Raw genomic sequence first — 21,168 nt, 5'->3', positions numbered from 1 at the left:
TGAGAAGGTGTGTGAGAGGTAAAAAAAAAAAATATGTGAATAGCAAACCTAAATCAAATTGTCATGAGTTGTTAGAAAATAGTGTCATGATATAAACAGGCAACATATTGACATAAAACAGAACATAATAATCAAATATGATACCTCAAGCATAAACATGTTCGCAAGTGATTTACTTTTTCATTTTTTTTGTAAGTCATATACTAAAATACTCTAATTTCTTATGTTATAGTCTATATAAATGTCTTATAATTTAGTTTCAAAATTTAAGGGCTAGCTTGGTATTATTGTGCTTTTTAAAAAAGACTGCTTCTGATGTGCTGGAAATAAACAACTGTAAAATAAAGTAGTTGAGTGTTTGGTAAATTTTTTTTGTAAAAGTTCTTTTAATAAAAAAACAAAAAAAGCAATGTGAGAGTATTTGGTAAACTTTTATATAAATTGCTTTGAATATGTTAAATGACTAAAAAGGGTATGGTACTTAGGGCCAGTTTGGGATTGCTGTGTTTTTTTAAAAAACTACTTCTGCTGTACTTTAAGAATAATCAACTGTAAAGTAAAGCAAAGTAAAGCAGATGAGCGTTTGGTTAACTGTATTTTATAAGTGTTGTGAGTATGAAAAACAATGTAAAAGCGTTTGGTAAATTTTAATGTAAAAATGATATAATTGTATAATGACAAAATGGACCTAGTTGTAAGAGTGAGGGCGACAACAGTAGTGGCAGGGATGCTAGCATGGCGGTGGTGACAATAGCAACGATGGAGGTGTGATGGTGGTGCTAATAGTGATTTGATGGTGATGGTGCTAATAGTGAGATTTGATGGTTGGGGTGCAGATTTAACAATAGTGCTAGGGGTGGTAGTGTCGATGGTGGCAGTTGTGGTTGTGGTTGTGGTGACGGTGGTGATGGTTGCGGTTATGGTGGTGGTGGAAAAAATGGTGGTGACAATAGTTGTAGTGGCATGGTGGTGATGGTTGGCCTTGCCCTTGGCTTTTTTGCTATCAAGGCATTCTATGCCCTGCCCTTGGAGGTTGTGGTTATAGTGGTGGTGGTGGCAACAATAGTAGTGATAGGTGGTAGGAGTCACTTTATTCTCTAAGGGATAATATGTGTGAAAGGCTAAATATGTCATTTCCGCTTTTTTATTAAAACAACTTTTAAAAGCAACCTACATGCTATTTTTAAATTTGTTATTTGGAAGTCATTGGTTTTAAAATAAGCAGGATATTTTACTTTTACCAAACATTTTTGTACAACTTAACTTTAAAGTGAACCAAATTTTGGTGAAAAAAGCAATACTAAACGGAGCCTTAGTGTGATATAATAATTGTCTAAGACAATAATATAGGGGGAAAATTATAATTTTGTAAAACATGTGGGGATATACTTGCTATTTCAAAATTTCATTAAATGAGCATTTATTGCTATGCTTTGACAAAAATTAAAAAATTAAAAAAATTAAAAGCATGCTAAATCTTGCTTCTTCTTTTTTATGTTTTTCTACTTTCATTGACAGCAATTTTTTAAAAAAGTTTTTTTTATTTTTTTATTTTACCAAACACATTTAATGTTCAGATTTTTTTAATAAGCTGCTTTTTTAAAAGCAACATAATCCCAAACCAACCATAATTCAATCAAAACGTAGCATTTAGTTTGTTACTATCTTGACTTTACCCAACGCGTTTTCTCCTAGTTTCTCTCTCTAAAAACCCAGATCCAGAGCCTTTTCTACGACTTCAACTTTCAGTCGCCGCCCCTTGCTTTTGCTTAGGGTAGGCGGCAACCCACTACCTCCTTCTCTTTTTAGTCTCCTTCTTCCCTCCTCATTCTCTCTTTCCTTCATTCCCTCATTTGCCTTTTTCTTATTTTCCTCCCTTTTCACTTCTTCTGCTCCATCCCTTCCCAGCATCCATCTCTTCCTTTCCTATTTCCAGTCTCCTTCTTTCATTTTATTCCCGGTTCTCTCTTTGTTTATCTTAGTTTTTCCTGTGCTGGGTCTCAACTATTCCCTGAGTTTGTCTCATATCTGGGCTTCATGCCTCTTATCCGGCTTTTGCCTAATTTTACTGCTTTCTGTCTTCCCATCTCCTTAGCTATGATACTACATCCTCATCCCACCATGTACTCGGATATGCGCGCTCTGATTAGGAAATAGATACCAAATCTACTACCCTCCGTCACTTCCCCTCCCCCAACTGGCATACCTATGCAAGATCCCATTGAGGCCAAGTGTTGGGTATTTTACATATCCCTTTAGCCTCACCCTTTACCCGTATAATACTTTGTTTGTATATATTTGCAGGGGTAGCAATGTGGTTTTTACTGCTGGAGATAAGGGTTTTTTACTTTCTATTTTCTATTGCCTTCAGGCTTAAAACTTATGTGGGCCTCTCGTTGTATCTTGGGTTATTGCTCTCATTTTGCTTGGGCCTTTTACTTTCCTGTAGTTGTTTACCAAGTTCTTTTTGGGCCTTGTACTAGTTTTATCTTAATGAAAGTTGACTTTCTGATAAAAAAAAGTTTGTTACTATCTCAACAATTCTATTATCCGTTAATAATAATTTCATAATGGGAATTGTTATTAGCACTCCAGAAATCTCATTTAGCATTCCACACTTTCTATAATTAGAAAAAAAAAATACACTTATGAAGCGTGTAGAATAAAAATTTTGAAGTGCTAATAACAATTCTCTTTCGTAATTTGTTTGGTTTTGGTACTTTCAAATAGCCATAACCAAATAGACTACCCATTTATTTATGACTAGTCAATTATGCCACAAATGTTTCAATATCGTAATCACATCAACGGATTACAATCAATAATACAAACATTGATACCAGTTGTGGAGACTGTTAGCACAAGCCTCCATGTGCCACATGTCAAATTTGAGCCACTAAACCAATGAGATACTTTTTAGTGCAATCGAAACATAAATTGGTACACAGCATGTCGTACGTAGTTGGAGCGAATTTTTTTTAAGGTATCTCTATAATTATATAATGATATGTAAACTAACGTCTTCCGATCACACAAAAAAATATCTTTAAACGAATATGAATTCTCCAATTATTCAACATTTTGTTATATTTTTATTTTCTGAGTACGGATATTTGTTTTCTTAGTTAAGACCTAGAAGTTGGCATGAAAAATCAGATTGTCAAAGGACGAAAATGTTGAGGAGGCGAATGCCCTTTACATAAAGATATTAACACGTGTCGCTTTCCAGATGCTCAGATTCGTCAAGTCAAACGGTTTGTCAAGGCCACACCGTCCTAAGGGAGTACGGACCATTTCTCAGTTTTTCATATTCCCATTTCACTTCCGGAAGTCCCCCCGTTGTGTTGAGGAATTTACAGAAAATGCCCCTTACTCTAGCTTTACTCTTAAGAAAAGTAGAAATTAGGAAAAACAAAAGGTTTATCAAAGTCAGTTTTCAATATTAAATAGAGAATTTCGTTTCCTGATAAAAATACAAGACAGAAATTTGTTTTAAATATTAATTTTTTTGTCAAATAAATATTATTCTTTTTTTTATCAAATAATTTGGATGTTAAAATCATATATGGGTGATGCTTAAAAAAAAAAAAGTAAAATTTATAATTTTGTAATTACTAAATTGCCTATAATTTTTATTTCTATTCAATTTTAACTAGAGGGTCATAATAGTAATTTTCTTCAAATTTTAGTTAAGAATCAGAGTTTTATTAATACGTAGTTTAAATATAATTAAATGGTAAGAATCAAATTAGAAATTAGTAAGGAATCCAATATTATAGGAAAATACAATTTCTTAGTTGTCACTTGTCATGCATGATAGAGCTTCACACCTTATTGAGTACATGGAATCAAAAGAGCAACCACGCTTAGATTTAGTGCTAATTATATAGTTCGCTTTAATGAAAGTGTTAGTCAGTTATCCGCACATAATAAAAGTAGAAATAAGTACTTCCAAAAAAAAATTGTTAGTTATGCCCTTCCATGATTTTATGTTGCTGGGAAGGGGATTAGATATTTAAAATTGAATATATGGATTTTTTTTTTTAATAGAATGATGTTAATCTTGCGTTTGGTTGGAGGTGTGAAGCATGATTTTTCAATTTTTTGCTCCATACGACATATCTTTGCTTCTCATAACAATTTCAAACAAAAATGGAAACAAAATAGGGGTGTGTAGATTTCCACTATCAAAATGCAAGCATGCATTTCATTTTGTTTTTACAAACGATAGAGTTAGTGTCACATCCTGGTCTGGGGTCCACCACATCAAGAGCCCGCTCCATTACCGTAGCACGATATTGTTCGCTTTGGGACGTGAGAAATAACAGGCGTTACGACGAGGGGTTACTGCCTTTGGTAATTGAAATTGGTTTGAAAAGTTTTGTTTCACTCATTCATATTTTCTATTTTTGCACTCCTCTAGGTTCTAGCAGCAGAGTTCCGTATTGACAAGTATTCGTAGCACTTTTCGGTACAAATGTATTCTTATGATGGTATAATTATTATCTTACCTTACTGAACTATACCTATACTCTGTATCACACGTGAAATGGGTCCAGACCCGCTCACTGTGCACTCGTGTACTTAGGCACTTTTAGATTTTAATTTATTCACATTTTATACATTATCACATTTTATGGCTTCGTCACCTTCCAAGTGTCGGCCAACACGCCTCGATTCAGGGTCCTAGTGGACATTCTGGGTCTGGATGTGTCAGTTTGATGGGTGCCCCACTGGGCCACTGGGAAGTTCTCGTGTGAGTTCCCAGAAACAAAACCGTGAAGGAGTGGTCAGGACCCAAAGCGAACAATATTGTGCTATGGTGGTGGAGCGGGTCTGGGATGTAGTGGACCCCAGGCCGGGATGTGACAGTCAATGAGGATTGAACATGCCCTATAATGCACAAACATTATTGTTTTCCATCAAAGCGTCATCTACAAAATGTAATCATGCATTTTTGATACTTGAATTGACAACAAGAGTGACGATTACTTCCAAAATAAAAATAATTTTATAATACAAAATCATTTCACCAACTGCATTTTAAAATTAATTTCCAATTTAATTTTCCACTATTTAAAATTATTAAATTTTAGACTGTATTTAAGTTCGAGTCTGTCTCTCATTATAAAAAGTTAAGCACACTAACTATAAAATAAATTAGGTACAATGGGACATTATTTTATACAAGAACACATGTGAATTTATTGGTGCACACAATTTTATTAGTTTTTATTCAATTAATATGTATTCTAATTCTTTGATTTGCTACATGCGGATTTATTTAATCCAGGGCATGTATCAAAGTGAGTGTATGAGTGTGTCTTCTTTTCCAAGAGTCAATGGAAGGTTCAAGCAGAGACCAAATGTTCTACATTAAAAATGGGTGCGGCCTTTTTGCGGCCCCAATAAGTGATTGATACATATATATTATTTTAACTTTTCTTAATTTTATTGTTATAAATTTAATATATGTCAAACACATATTGGGATCATAGAGAGGCCACACCTATTTTGGATGTAGAAGATTTGATCTCGCATGCCAAATTATAAATCCATTTGAATATGTTATGATGATAAAAAGAAAATAAATGTGAATTAATGGTTAAAAATGAAAAACAAACAATTAAATTGTTTTTATGATGTGGTATTTTTTTTACTATAATTTTAAAGTTAATATTTTTGAGATCTTGTAGCCCTTTTTGATGTAGGGTTGAAACTTGAAGTTATGCATATCATTTCTTATAAAAAAAAATTATTTTAATTTGTATAAAAGGGAATTTGAAGACACCGACTCTCTAAAAAGTAAGACTGTTCATAAACTTTTAGTCACTTCATGTTTTTTACATAATGTTTTCTGATATTGATACGATAATTAACGTTAAATTGATATAATAGAAGAGTCCCTAGTATCTCTTGAGAACAAAGAAATAAACAGACTACATATAACCAGCATTACTTGCTTTCCGAAAAAGGAGAAGAAAAAAAAAGAACAAAAGAATATATGAGCCGTGTAAATTATCTGTCCCAGATGCGATGAATAATCAAATAGGAAATAAATATACAAAATTAGCTGTCTCAGAAACGATGGCAGTCTCGTAGTTTTCTCCAAAGCGAAGGGTACTTGTGTTTCCCTGGCAATTAAACACCGCGGTGGCCTCGACAAATGAGGCGCTCGCTTCTAAACAGGAGAGAGTCATAGTGCGAAACCAAAATAACAGAGACGAGTAGAGAAGCACCACTGCCACCATGTGTCCAACAAAGCAAAAGCACCGGAGCTCCGTCCCCGACCACGCCGGAAAATGCTCCAAATCGGAGGATTCTACAACCTCCACCGCCGACTGGATCTCCGAGTCCGTCCACGGCGGATCCTTGCGCCATGTGGACCTCACCACCGGAACCAACGGCTGGGCGTCCCCTCCCGGCGACCTATTCTCTCTCCGCACCAAGAAATACTTGTCGAATAAACAAAAAGGCCCCGCCGGCGACTACCTACTCCAGCCGTGCGGCACCGACTGGCTCAGATCCAGCACGAAACTCGATAACGTACTCGCCCGCCCCGATAATCGCGTGGCCAACGCGCTGCGGAAGGCTCAGTCCCAAGGGAAGTCGATGAAGAGCTTCATTTTTGCCGTGAATCTCCAGATTCCCGGCAAGGACCAGCACAGCGCGGTTTTCTACTTCGCGGCGGAGGATCCAATCCCCGCCGGCTCTCTCCTCTACCGGTTCATCCACGGCGACGACGCGTTCCGGAATCAGCGGTTCAAGATCGTGAACCGGATCGTGAAGGGGCCGTGGATCGTCGTGAAGACGGTGGGGAATTACAGTGCGTGTTTGCTGGGGAAGGCGCTGACGTGTAATTACCACAGAGGACCCAACTACCTGGAGATTGACGTCGATATCGCGAGCTCGGGGATCGCGAAGGCCATTTTGCGACTCGCATTGAGGTACGTGACGAGCGTGACGATAGACATGGGGTTCGTTGTGGAGGCGCATGCGGAGGATGAGCTGCCTGAGAAGTTAGTCGGCGCGGTTAGGGTATGCCAGATGGAGATGTCGTCGGCGACGGTCGTGGACGCGCTGCAGACGACGATCGTAGCGCGTGGATTGAGTTTTGCGTCGAAGGTGAATCATCATAAGTCCGGCGACGACGACGACGACGATTGAGAATCTTAACCGGCGGTAGCTTTTTATTTTTTTTATATTTAAAAAAACGTTTAATTATTATTTGTTGTTAATTGTAATTTTCACTTGGTGGGTTCATCCCTTTTTTCATGGGGATTGATGTGTAGATAATAAAATTGAAAATCGTAACAACAAATGACAATGCAACTGATTTCTCACTTTCCACATGTTTTTAAGGTTTCTGGATTAATATGGAAAACACAAATTTCAACCTTTAAATTCTTTTAATGATAATAAATAGTGTGGCGAGTAAAATAATTCTCGCGGATGTAGAGATCTTGGTAGTGGGATATGGTAACAGCAAACACGTCACAAAAGGCACAAATGCAGCATGCCTATTAAGTATTGGGTCTTCAAGTGGTTACAAAAATATTTTTTATCAAAATCGGTTTTAACTATTTTAAAAGTACTTTTAAACGAATATATGTCGTTTTGCTTGTAATGACATTATTTGGGGTAGTACATTGTACCCTAAGGCCTTGTTTGGTAGTGTGATTGTGACAATACTATTCCATTGGAAATGATTCAGTGTCATAGTGTACATTGCGTTAATTTATAAAATTTAGAAGTAGAAATAGACCTTATCTCCAAGAATTACGGATTAGAACTTTTTTTCCCATCCTATATCATCCCCTTCCATTCTCTCGTCTCACACTCTCTTTTTTTGTCTTATACTCTATATAAAAAATTCAAAATAAGATGTAGACGTGCCGTAATTGCAACCGTTTAAATAGAAGGGGATGAAAGGAGAAAGAGATGAGGAGAGGAGGGAATCCTACTCCAAGAATTAGACACTATGGAGATATTTCTTTAGAACCAATACATAGGACCTATTGTCCTTATCCGTTCAATAGTTGCTTAGTTTAGCAGGTGTCCAATAGATGATGGTGAATTGATTACATGAGAGATATCTCGACATTATGGGATTAGACGCAGTATTGTCTTGAAGTGGCAGAGAACTAGGATATAATTATATTATAACATCTATCGTTTATTTCTCATATGTAAGATAATGTGGAAGCAAAAAAATTACTCCACTAAGCAACCCATTAAGATGTCAAACATGGGGAGTGGAGCTACAATTAATCAACCTAATATCCATTCCACAGAACATGGAGAAATAGAAGGAAATTGAAACTTGGGGCCCAATACTTGAATGCCAAAGGCTAATAATCCCACCAGTATAGGGGGTTGGGGGAAAAGAAGAGGTATGAGATTGTTTTATGTTTTACAAGTATCCTGAACAAACATTGACTTGAGCGTAAAAGTGTTTTATTGTAGGTCTCCCTCCTTCCTCATTGATAGCGAGCAAAGATGGTTTTGTGGACCTCTCAACATGGTTACAAGATTACTTTGTTGGTGGAGAATTGAAATACTTGAAATTTTCCGCTCCAACAGATACTTATCACAAAAACACAACACCTTGAAAAGTTTAATGCCATTTGATTCAATGTGAAAACTGTAATAAGCATCTGAACAAGATTTCTCGGTTTCTTTCCTCCGCAAGAGACCTAATTAGGGGTGGTACTAGTACGATTACCATACCAAAACCCATGTACTAATTACCATACCAAACTTTTGGTATGACAAAATCTATTACCATTACCGTGCCAAACTTTGGTACACCGAATTTCGGCATGCCAAATAGTTCGGTTGACATGGTATGGTAATGGTAATTATCACTTTGTTTTGGGCCATTCTTTTGGCCCAATATTTGATTTTTTTTTCAACCCAATTCAAGGCCCAAACGTGTTTTGGCAACTCGCTTTGGGTTTCTAAATTTTTTTTATTTAATTTTGAGAATTTTATAGAGATTCATTTAAGAAACAAGAAGTAAATAGATGGAAGAATTGATGAAAGAACCCAACATCCCTAAAAATAATAATACACAAATTTCTAAGTTCCATCTCTAAATTCTTTAAAATTGTACAAAAATTAACTTGATAGATGAAGCCAGGGAGAAAGACATCGCAATTTGATGAAGGAGAAGATGAGATGGACTACGAAGAGACAGAGATAGAGAGTTGCCGGAACGGGAGCAACATAGATGAAGTGGATGGCTAGATGATTGAAAAGATGAAGAGTCGTAGCATAAGAAGGCTTAGGTTTTTTTATTGGGAAAATAGATGTTAGAGGATGAGATGATTGGATAAATGACAAGGAAAAAATAAAATAAAGTGCATATATAATGATAATAATACCTAATTATATATATAAATGATATAATATTAATAATAATGGTACGGTACGGTATATCACTGGTAATGGTTTTGAATATCATTACCGTACTGAAAATATATGATACGGTACAAATACCGTACCATTACCAATGGTACAAATTTTTTGGCACAACTTTGATATGGTACGGTTGGTAATTTGACAAAAAATTCTTCCCTGTAGATCTAATAACTTCCTGATGTGGGGTTGGGGTTGGTGGGTACGAAGGGGGCATGCCTTAGCCTAGCTTGCTGAAGTTACTAGCCTACTGTGGTAGTACCTTTTACCCAAATGAAACAAGAGGTTAATGTGTTTTCGATTAGGACCTTTCGGCCGATTATTAAGTGGCTGAGGGAAGTTTCTATCGAAGACGAACAAATAATACTTTAGTTGTACCATTTTTTTTGGTTTTTTTTAACTCGTCTTGTCACAATATTTTTCTTGTTTTTTTATCCATATATTTTTGTTGATTATAATTTATAAACTATATACAAAATGTCCAAGTTCGAATCATTTTCTCTTTAATACTTTTCTAATTTAAGTCGTTACCCCTTTAATTTAAATTAGTTTTAAATAAAAACATTTAGTGTTTCTAGTGTTTAAAATATTCACGAAATTATCGATATTTCTATCAAAATATCCCTAAAATCATGAATTAATATGGAAAAGGGGGTGAAATGCAAACTTCACCTTATATTGAGAACATATAGCAATTATAAAAATTTCGTCATAACTCATTGCAGATTTCGAATTTTAAATTTTTTTCTTTGAGAAATTTTTCTCTAATTTCGATTAAATTTGAATGAGTTTGTTATAAATAGACAAAAGTTAGAGAGATAACCTTTCTAAGGACATGATCGAAGCAGGTGCAAAATATCACACTATGACTTTAGTAGCTATAACTCAAAAAAGGATGGCAGATAAAGAGAGGGAGGGATACTGATATTATTTCTCTTGCTTTCTTTCGCAGTGCATTTGATAATAGACGGAGTGCTCTATTTATAGAGCGACTCTCGTAACTACAACCATCAAAATACAATGATGATACTTTTGAAAGTATCAAACACTATTACTCACTATTACTAAGTCTTTGGGCATTCTTTTGAGTAGGCATTCACCCACTAATTCTATAACAGAGTTGATATACTCACTTCATTGTAAATTTCTTTAACGATCAATATTGTTTGATAAATTTAACTATGTTTTCATAAATTTGCATATCGTTAATTTTAATGTTGAAAGCATCTAATTGCCTACGTTCCAATCAATCCATCAGTTGAAATAATAACAAATTTTTGTTTTGCAATCGAAGTCTCTCAATCAAGCCTCATATCAAGAATCTAGAGGGGCCCGACTCTTTTGAGCCTTTTATTTCTTGAATCATTATTCACCATCCACTTGTCAGAACTAGGAATGCCCGACCAATTTTGATATGCTTTTTACTTTATTTATTTTTCCGTAATCCATATTATTTAAAATTATCATTTTGTCCTAGTCGCAATTGTTTTTTGTTTTCTTTTTTCTTTTGGCAACTTTCAATGTGCTTGGCTGCTATCTTAGGCAACTTTCAGTAAATTGTGACATAGAAAAGAAGATGAAAAAGATGACCACTTCTCAAATATTGTATGTTAATTTTTCTCCTTTTATAAAGATTTTTTAATGTGTTTAGAAAACGGGCGTATACGCCATATGTCATTGCACAAGTGGAGGAATACTTGAAAAAAAAAAAAAAAAAACTCCTTAGACTTGTGCTACATATAGTGTACTGACATGTGTTCCGAACACATTAAAAAATTTATGCTCGTTTTATAGGTGAATCACTTGTTCATTGATTTTTGGAGAGAAAACTGTCATTCCTCGTATAAATATTTGGGATCTTGGAAATTGTTTTATGTTGAGACAATGGACTTCAATTTTGGTTTTGAACTTCTTGTTTCCACAAGCTTATGAGAAAAAAAGAGCCTTCCTAATTTCGCACACTTGGAAATATCATGTTTGTGCATGTAAAGTGAATTCAACTATTTATGTTTGTGAAACTTACAAACGAAGAAACAATGCAAGAAAGACAAACCTTACCACTCTTCTTTCACATTATTATCATGCCTTGTGTGTTTTCAGAAAGATTTTTCAGTAGTGTGTCATAAAAATGGTCTAGTAAACCAAGTATTTTAATACAAGAGGTTGAATACTGAAAAAAATAATTTTAACTACTTATATAATGATACTTAATGTACCAAATCGTTTCGCAACACTGAAAAATTTCTCGTGTATTGCGGTGCATTATTTTCAGTGTCCTGGGATTTCATCCACACAAGAATAAGTGGACTCGTGAAGTCTATAAAGCATGGTGGAGTGCTGGCTTAGGCATTAGTGAGAACTTGACCCACCTAATTCATCGACATTTTCCTTCTTTTCTTTTTCCTCCATCTTTTTAATTTCTCTTTGCCCTTCCGAGACATTTACGAGTGACAAAAAGGTAAAAATGAACCACTTTTGCCTCGTCGTGTACAAGGGGAGATGCAAAGTTTGAGTTTTGTTGACCAGCTGCGTTTTTGGTAAAAATAAACGACTTTTGACTCTTGCTTGGTCTTCCTCGAAGAATTGTGTGTAACATTCCTGATGATCTGTAGCGGTTTTGGTTTTGTGTTGGTTGGGTTCGTGGCAATGGCCATGCATGTGCACCGCTAGTTCTGATGCATGTTTCTTCTTGTTGTGATCTGAATTAGTGAATCAATTTTCAAACCTCTGTCATCAATTTCAAAACTTAAGCCATCAATTTCAATTCCCCTTTCCCATCCTCCACATCCATGGTTTTATTCCTTCCTTCTCCTACTCTTCCCAGCTGGCTCCGGGTTTCCTCGACCCCACATATTTGTGGATCTTCAGTTACTCTCCTTCATCGCGTTTTGACGCAATTCTCTCGGGAAGTGCATACCTTTTTAAGAGGATTTTTGTCAAACTAACCCCTTCACTTAATGAGGATATTGACATATTTTTCACAGAATGATCAAAATTTGTATTATATTGCAGACTCATACTATTTAGGGCAACGACTCATACTCTAAACATCGTACTAGTAATCACTTTGAACCTCATGTTGTACGCTATACGTATGATGTGTCAAATAATTGGTATTAAAATGTTTAGATATAGTTGGTGCCAGTAGGCCAAAAGGAGAGATTGTTTAGTGTCCATAACACTGGAGTGAACATCATATGTCATTATACAATTGGAGGGACGATTAAACTATTTGTATAATAAGGATGTCCCAATTAAAAAACATCATGGATAAGATCCTTTTGATGACGTTTCTGTTCTAAACCACATAAGTTTTATGTCATTAAAAGACAGTTTTTTTTTTGTAGTGTAAGTGAGACCACACCTTTAAAAATTTAACCCCATTTTCATAAAAAATCAATCTAATTTTGTCTTTTTCTCTATTTTTCTCTTTACTTGTTGCATTGATAATTTAATACTCATTCATGTTAACAAAAGTACGCAACTCAATATGAATATAAACATGAGATCGGGAGTAAGCAAACAAAGAAGGGGGCAGGAAAACTTAATAACTCAACTAGAATTTTGTAAATATTTCAACAAGATTAATATATATACTAATTTTTCAACTTGAAAAAGGTTGAGAGAGGGTATGTGCCCCCTCTACTTATACTTTCTCTAGCTCTAAACGCATGACAATATTCCGAATACATTTCAAAATTATTCTCGACATACATACGCAACATTACTTAATATCTTTTTTTGGTTGTGAAACCAATATTTATTTTTAATTAACTAGCTGTATTACTAAGACATAACCTATCCACTTTGTTTATGTGTATAAGTATTACAATTGTACCTGTTGGCGATTTAAATTAGCAATGGTTCTCCTAATAAATGTTAGAACCAAACAAGGATATCAAAGAGCTTTGTAAGTGCAAAGTACGATTACGCTTGTAAGCTGGGATAATTCTTATTGAATTGAAATAACAATTATGGCTATTAAATAGCCTTACATCAAAACAGGAATGGGAATAACAGCCCACTATTTTACAGGACCTAGAATCGTGGTAAGTGACCAAGTCATAAACAGAAAAACATACTTGTCCCTCAAATCTAGGAGGGTTATTAGCACGATCTGGAATAAAACCATAAAAACAAGGAGCCCTATAAACTAGGAAATCCCAACAACTTCAACAATAAATCATTGGCAACCAGCAGGTGCAAATCCAACCTTTCCACCAGCGACGTCATACACTACCTGCAACCTCTTCTGTTGAACGTTCCCAATAATCCCAAAACTACTATCATCTTTGTTTCCGGCAAACGCCAAGCAAAACTGCGAAGCACTCTGCGGGAATAATATTCCTGTTGCGTCCACGTCTACCGTAACCCCATTGCCAAACACAAACCCTATCGTTGGAAGGGTTATCGTTTTGAATCCACTGAAGTCGTAACACGTGTCCAGCACGGAAAAAATCGGCTTAGCAGTTGGGTACCTCTTCATCGCTTCTCGAAATGCGTCCCGCAGCGCTGTGTACGCTGTGGCTGGGAGGCGCGTGATGACCGTCCCCGAGTCGATGATTGTCCCCGAAGTCGAAAATACTGATGCCGAAATTGGCAGTTGACTCCCACCGATGTTGATGCCGACCAGTCCGAGGCCGTAAAACGACGCGCCTTGAGATAATGTGGTGAGCGGCGTGAACTTGACGGCGTTACCTGAACGTCCGTTGTCGGAGTTGCCTAAGCTGAGGTAACCGGTGGAGCTTGAAGTGGAGGGGAGGCAGTAGGAGAAGAATCTGTTGTACTTCTGAGCGGTTTGTTCAACAAGGGAGATCTTGCTTCGATCGAGACCGATCAAACCGGCGATGCCCCTAAATGAGCCTTGGTTATACTGGCCGCAGCCGAAGACAAAACCAGTAAAAACATCTGTTGAAGTCAAAGTTAACTTCTCGCTGGCAAGGAAGCCGGCTGTGAAGGAGCCGTCTCCATACTCTTCGCCGTAAATACAGGTGGAGCCGGAACATTTGCTAGCGATACCGGAGGCTGGAAGTTGAGAACAAGCGGCGGAGTTGCAGGAGATGTTGGAGTAAGAGGTAGAGATTGAAGGGTCGAAGATGGGATCTTTCTGTTGGTAACAAGATCCAGCACATGGTTGGCACTGTGTCCAAGTGAGACCGCTGCCGGTGTCGAATACAAGCGAGAGTTGCTTCTGGGGCGAGCCTAAGCCGACACTGACGATGTAGTCTCCAGAACCAAGTACGCTGCCGGATTGGGCAGGAATCACGGTGGCGTCGGATTGTGCAACTGGGTCGGGGATTCCGTAATTATTGTTTGGGTCGTTGAAATGGGAGTGAATTGAGTGGACTCGGGCTTCGTCTTGCTTGAGGATTTGTATGTGATATTCATCTTGATCGGAAGGATTACTGTTTGATTTGAGTTGGTGGACTTGGTTGCATGGGCCATGTTTGTGGACCACTTTCAGTACGGATGCCGCCTTATTGTCATGACCTGAATTGAAAAATGTATAGGTTTGTTATTACACACATTTTTTTTTTTTTAACAAATAATATTATCTACATATTACGTAATCCCAGTTACTTTTATAAAATATAATATGTATATATGGGAACATAATGGTGACACAAGCTGTTTTTACACATGTTTTTTTATGGATCCCCTTCGTAATATATTTCATTGATTTAAACCGTCTATCTTTTAAGTTTTCCCTTAAAGATTTTGTCTACAAAAAATGACCCAGATCTAAAATCATATGACCGTTGGATTAATGATTTAGGTTTTTTTTTTTTGTACAACCGTATTCGTCAATTTTTTTTTCACTAAAAGATAGACGGTTCAGATCGTTAAAATACATGACGGAATGTGTACAAAATTAAAAAGGGATGTGCTATCCACACACCGTTTTTTTACTTTTCACACACCCTTTGTTAATTTTTGTTCGTAGAAATTCTTTAATTCATCCGATCCGCCGGCCAAAAGTTATAAGGGTGTGTGAGAAATTAAAAGAGGTGTGTGGATATCACACCTCAATTAAAAATAGAAATATACGATACAAATTTTACCCATAAATATAAACATACCAAATGTAACATTTTTTACACTAAATAGATTTATTTGAAAAATTAAACTTAAATATGCTAACATGTAAATATTTCATTACTAAAATACCGACATGGATAAAAATAAAAAAATAAAAACTTGATAAAAAATTAAAATAAAATAAGATTTCAATCGATGAAATAGAAAAATAAGATTTTAATTGATTTTTAATATTTTTAGAAAATATAAAATGAGCATTAAAAAAATAAATACATATAATTAGGTAATTGGACTCACTCCTAAAATATTTCCATGCACTTAGCACTCATTCAACACCATGCATGCAATGATCCATATATAAAGCAAGTAGAATACGCTCCATTGAGATTGAAAAGACAACATATGCGTGCATGGATAGAGGAGTTAGCTAGAGAGACATATGGGATCGACCATTGGTGGAGGGTCTGCAGGTGTTTGCTGGTAGAAGAGAGATGACTTCAACTGTGTAAGTACGTGAAGGGAGGTTGGTTTTTGTATCTCTTACTGCCAAGGAGCAGAGAATTAGGCATAGATATGCTGATAAACCAATGGAAAATCTAAGGAAGGAGGAGGAGCTAGAAATGGGAGTTGCCATGGATAGCAGATTAGCAAGTCTTCTTGCTATTTCCTCTAGATTATGTTGCTCCTGTAAGCATACGATCTCAACCTTATACTAATTGGAAATTTGGAATACATGCAGGGATGGCGACTGTGTTGTCGGGTTCAATTATTTTTCTGTTGAAAGGTCACATAGCATGATCAATTGGTGATTATCCACCACCACTCAACTCGTCATAGTCCATAGAGACCATATATACACCTAGGGCTGGAAAAAATTTCTGAAAATATCAAACCACACAAAAAAAAATTCTGATCCCAAACCAAAATTCCCGAAATTTTCGGGATGACATACCGAACCGATCCCAAAATTTCGGTACCGTATTGTCCTCTCAAATTTTTAGTAATCTCGTACTGAACCGAAAATAAATACTATATATGATAATATTTATATACATATATATGTATTATACGTTTGAATTGTTGCTAACTACTAGCAGCAGTATAATTGATGTGGTTTATAGGTACTAACCCAAACCCTTTATCCCCACATCTGTAGGTACGAACCTCCCACACACACACTCACCCATTGCTACTTCTCAATCAAATGTGTCTATTTCTTTGACACGAAATCAAAAAATTGCATTGTAAGTTTTCGAACATATTAGGTTTGTAACTTATTTTTTTGCTTTTAGGTTTGTTACTTATTTTATTTTGGTTGCATGTGAATTTGACTTGGTATGAATGATTGGTATTTCAATTTGTATAAAATTTGGGAATACCGAACCATCCCGAAATGACACGTCCCGATCCCGATGTCTGTGAGACATCGGAATGGTCACGTGTTGGCCGACACCCGAGGGTGACGAAAGCCATTTATTGAAAACATGAAAACTAAAATATGAATAAGATAAAAGAATTTAAATATAATTAATATGCAAATGAGGAATGTGTTCAGAGCATACAACTAACTAGAACTCTAAAAGAAATAATATAAAATTGAATGAATAAAAGAATGGGTTCTACACCTAGAGGACTCGAAGATGCTGATGCGGAAGTGTCTTGATGCGGGGATTGTATGCCTCAATTCTATGTCTTGAGGGGGCGCAAAAACAAACATGAGTAGACCAAGTTGATATATATATATATATATATATAAAATACAACAGTTATCAACATACTAACCCCAAAAGTTATATATATATATATATATATAATACAACAGTTATCAACATACTAACCCCAAAAGTTTTATGAAAACATCAATAGCATAGTATGTAGTAGGTTTTCCGAAAATCGTATCATGCCATAAAACCTTTATAAAACGTATCTCATATATAGTGTGCTAACTAGTGGTATCATAAATGACCCGTAAGCCCCTACATCACGCGACTCGAAGGCCAATATTATATCTCACGACCCGAAGGCCCCAACATCACCCGATCTGAAGGCTAACTAGGATATAATTATAGTATAACATCTGTTGTTTATTTCTCATATGTCAGATAATGTGGGAGCAGAAAAATTACTCCACTAAGCAACCTACTAAAATGTCAAACATGGGGAGTGGAGCTACAATCAATCAACCTAATACCCAACCCATATAACATGGAGAAATGGAAGGAATGTGGGACTTAGAGCCCAATACTTGAGTGCCAATAAAAGGCTAATAATCCCACCAACATAAGGGGTTGGGGGAAAATGACAGGTATGAGATTGTTTGATGTTTTATAAGCATTTTGAACAAACATTTACTTGAGCGTCGAAGTGTTTTATTGCAGGTCCCCTTCCTCTCTCATTGATAGCTAGCAAAGATGGTGTTGTGGACTTCTCAACAAGGTTACAAGATTATTTTGTTGGTGGAGAATTGAAATACTCGAAATTTTCCGCTCCAACAAATACTTATCACAAAAACACAACACCTTGAAAAGTTTAATGCCATTTGATTCAATTGAAAATTGTAATAAGCATCCGAACAAGATTTCTCAGTTTCTCTCCTCCGAAGGAGACCTAATAACTTCTTGATGTGGGGTTGGGTTAGTGGGTACAAAGGCGGTATGAGGTAGATTGTCTGCCCTTCCATTACCATGCCCTTCCTATCCCCTCCTATATTGTGCGGTCACGGTTAAGCCACGCCAATATTTTATATTGATTTTTTTTATAAAGATAATAAGACAAAAAGCAATAGAAATATAAAATATTGATGTGGTTTAACCGTAACCGCATAAATAGGAAGAGATAGGAAGGACATGGTAATGAGAAGGCAGACAATCTGCCTCTAAGGCAGTATGCTTTAGCCTAGCTTGTTGAAGTTACTAACGTATTGTGGTAGTATCTTTCGGCCAATTATTAAGTGGCTGAGGGTCTCCCTTCCCACCGCTGAAAGCAATTGTGGGCTCAAATTTCAAAATGAATATATGAAAAAATTAAAGGGCATAGCCCTCTTCTTCTTCTTCACGAATTGCAGGTGCTTCTGCAACTTGGAGAATTATCAAACTTTCAACGACTCAAATTGATAGGCAAGAAAATGCTTAGCCAGAGAACCTGGATGCAGAAAACCAGAAAAAAAGCCAGTGCAGAAGCAAGTCAACCACAAACAACACAATCAAGAACAACCCAGAAGTTGAAAATTAAAGGAAAATTACCAGAAAAGCAGTACTCGATTCAACTTCCCAGCTGAAAACAGACACAAATTTTCAGCTAAAAACAGTTCTAATGCATAAAAATCTTTCTTCACAAATTTTCCCACAAGACACCAATCAACCCATCCATTAATTTCAGTCAATAAAACATCATAAATGACCACAATAACGCCAAGATATACGCCAGAATAAACTGCAAAAGCCAATGCCATTTGGCCTTCCCGATTGACAAATTGAAAATCAAGGATTCCAACACCTTATGGCGACTTTTTGTGGTCCTCGTATTTGTTTCCTTGTTTGCCAGTTGAGAGAGACCTACAAATTTAGTGGCTCTTGCAGTTCTGAGATGAACACCTAGACCTTGTTGTGCCTTGGCTGATTATCTCACAACATACAAACCCACAGTTGAATAGTTTAAAATACAAGAAATAAAGACACCGAGAAATTTACGAGGTTCGGCAAAAACCTGCCTACGTCCTCGGAGAGATATTACTCTTCACTATGAGAAAAACAGTACAAGTTACACATGAGTTAAATCGACATAACCTAATCCCATATCCTTGTACACCCACTCACAGAATTTTCTCAAGAGCCTCACTCTACCCCAAGAGTTCCTTACTCTCACTCTCTAATTTTTTTCCTTTTTTCTCCTCATATGCTCTCTTCGGCAAGCCTAATATTTATGGCTTTGAAAAAGCCACAAAACAAGGAACAAGACAAGCCACAAAATAAGGAACAAAACAAGCCACAAAACAAGGAAACATAATCCTCATCATGATGTTTCTTCATCAATATTGTTTTGTTTCCTAGCCTAATTTGGCCACTATCCAACAGACCCTGCACACTTGCTGCAATGGGCATGGCTTTCTCAAGATCTCGTAGTGGAACTGTAAGAAAATCGGGGAGTTTTGGATAAAGATTAAACCAAAATATGATATCAAATTTCTAGCAAAACGAAACCAGGGAATGAAGAAAAAAATCACTTCAACTTGCAAAAACTTATCAATCAATTCATAAAAGGAAAAATAGCAGATAAATTGAAAACAAATGGGTAGCAATCAAAACCCAAAAATAAAAACAAAGAAACCAATCAAATCTGAGAAAGCAATCAAACCCACAAATCGATCAAAAACAAAAATCTATTAAAACCCAGTAATAATTTCATGAATCTTCAAAACAAAATTGAAAAAAAACTAAGAAGAGAAAGTGGCAGAGGAAGCCATGATTTATGAGGACGCGGCGGCGGTCCTGGGATGGTCCGGCGAGGTTGTCAAGCAAGATGAGGAGTCGAGCAAAGCGAGGAGTAGAGTGGAACAACGCGAGAGAAAAGAATGGCCTTAGCAATCTGGTGGTATTTGGGAGGTCTTGCTAAGACTACCTAGCGAGCCTTGTAGTAGAGGTGAGCGAGGTTTAATCCCACTAAAGCTAGTCCTTTCCTCTAACAAACATAAAACTACACTAACACCTAATTCAGTCTAGTCCAGTCCTATTTAATGAGGGCAAACAAACGTCCCCTTAATGTACAAAACCGTTTCTCGATATTGAAAAATTTCTGGTGTATTGCGATGCATTATTTTCAGTCTCCTGGGATTTCATCCACACAAGAATGGTGGAGTGCTAGCTTAGTCAATGGTCATAGCTTGACCCACCTAATTCATCGACATTTTATTTCTTTTCTTTTTCCACTAGTTTTTGGCTCTACCACTAGTTGTTAGTGGCTTAGTCAATGGCCTCTACCACTAGTTTCTGGCTCTACCACTAGTTGGTGGCTTTCGATTGCGAAATCGGAGCGTTGTCACATTTTTTGGTTGAATATCCTTTGGTGGCCTTTAGACGGGAGTAGATAGAATCGACTCGTGCTTGGTCTTCCTCGAAGAATTGTGTGTAACATTCATGATGATCTGTAGCGGTTTTGGTTTTGTGTTGGTTGGGTTCGTGGCAAGGGCCATGCATGTGCACCACTAGTTCTGATGCATGTTTCTTGTTGTTGTGACCTGAATTAGTGAATCCAAACCTCTGTCATCATTTTCAAAACTTAAGTCATCAATTTCAATTCCCCTTTCCCATCCTCCACATCCATGGTTCTATTCCTTCCTCCTCCTACCCTTCCCAACTGGCTTCGGATTTCCTCGACCCCACATATTTGTGGATCTTCAGTCACCCTCCTTCATCGCGTTTTGACGCGATTCTCTTGGGAAGTGTATACATTTTAAAGAGGATTTTTGTCAATCATAATGAGGATATTGACAGATTTTTCAGACTAACCAAAATGTTTACTGTGGACAAACTCAGTGATCACTTTTATCGATTTTCATTTTCAGAGAACAAAATGAAGAGTTATGCCAATCTCATGAAACATTTTAGTGAAAAAGCCTAGAACAAAATAAACCTAGAATCCTCGTAGCCACTAATTATTCAATATGCCAATCCATTTGTTCACACCACCACCTCCCATGGATCAGGAAATGTG

General features: G+C 36.5%; 2 protein-coding genes and 1 long non-coding RNA gene across 3 annotated transcripts; 1 reads left to right on the top strand and 2 right to left on the bottom strand.

The window, feature by feature from the left end:
* Nucleotides 1–6,160: 6,160 nt before the first annotated feature.
* Nucleotides 6,161–7,343, top strand: LOC103949685 (protein ENHANCED DISEASE RESISTANCE 2-like). The gene has a single exon (XM_009360793.3). It carries the CDS (start codon nt 6,250–6,252, stop codon nt 7,165–7,167), a length of 918 nt encoding a protein of 305 aa, XP_009359068.2. The 5' UTR covers nt 6,161–6,249; the 3' UTR covers nt 7,168–7,343.
* A 6,004-nt stretch (nt 7,344–13,347) lies between these two features.
* LOC103949689 (aspartyl protease family protein At5g10770-like) lies at nt 13,348–16,158 on the bottom strand. The gene is made up of 2 exons (XM_009360797.3): nt 15,910–16,158; nt 13,348–14,910 (listed from the first exon to the last, which is right to left on the bottom strand). Exons 1-2 carry the CDS (start codon nt 16,091–16,093, stop codon nt 13,604–13,606), a joined length of 1,491 nt encoding a protein of 496 aa, XP_009359072.1. The 5' UTR covers nt 16,094–16,158; the 3' UTR covers nt 13,348–13,603.
* A 1,930-nt stretch (nt 16,159–18,088) lies between these two features.
* Nucleotides 18,089–20,337, bottom strand: LOC103949688. Its single transcript, XR_667567.3, has 4 exons — nt 19,535–20,337; nt 18,955–19,058; nt 18,702–18,732; nt 18,089–18,600 (listed from the first exon to the last, which is right to left on the bottom strand). It is a non-coding gene; the product is annotated as an uncharacterized LOC103949688 (long non-coding RNA).
* Nucleotides 20,338–21,168: the final 831 nt, after the last annotated feature.

The sequence above is a fragment of a genome, unplaced genomic scaffold, assembly GCF_019419815.1.
Source record: "Pyrus x bretschneideri cultivar Hongxiangsu unplaced genomic scaffold, Pyrus_bretschneideri_v1 Contig28, whole genome shotgun sequence".
Lineage (NCBI taxonomy): Eukaryota > Viridiplantae > Streptophyta > Magnoliopsida > Rosales > Rosaceae > Pyrus > Pyrus x bretschneideri.
The sequence above is the reverse complement of the archived record's forward strand: the minus strand, read 5'-3'. Positions and strand labels throughout refer to the sequence as shown.

What these genes read in the sequence shown, in the direction of transcription:
- LOC103949685 (XM_009360793.3), top strand. Translation starts at nt 6,250, where the DNA reads ATGTGTCCAACAAAGCAAAAGCACCGGAGCTCCGTCCCCGACCACGCC.
- LOC103949689 (XM_009360797.3), bottom strand. Translation starts at nt 16,093, where the DNA reads ATGGCAACTCCCATTTCTAGCTCCTCCTCCTTCCTTAGATTTTCCATT. An exon ending in CTGCAGACCCTCCACCAATG is followed by an intron (nt 14,911 to 15,909) that starts GTCGATCCCATA and finishes TTTTCAATTCAG; the next exon opens with GTCATGACAATAAGGCGGCA.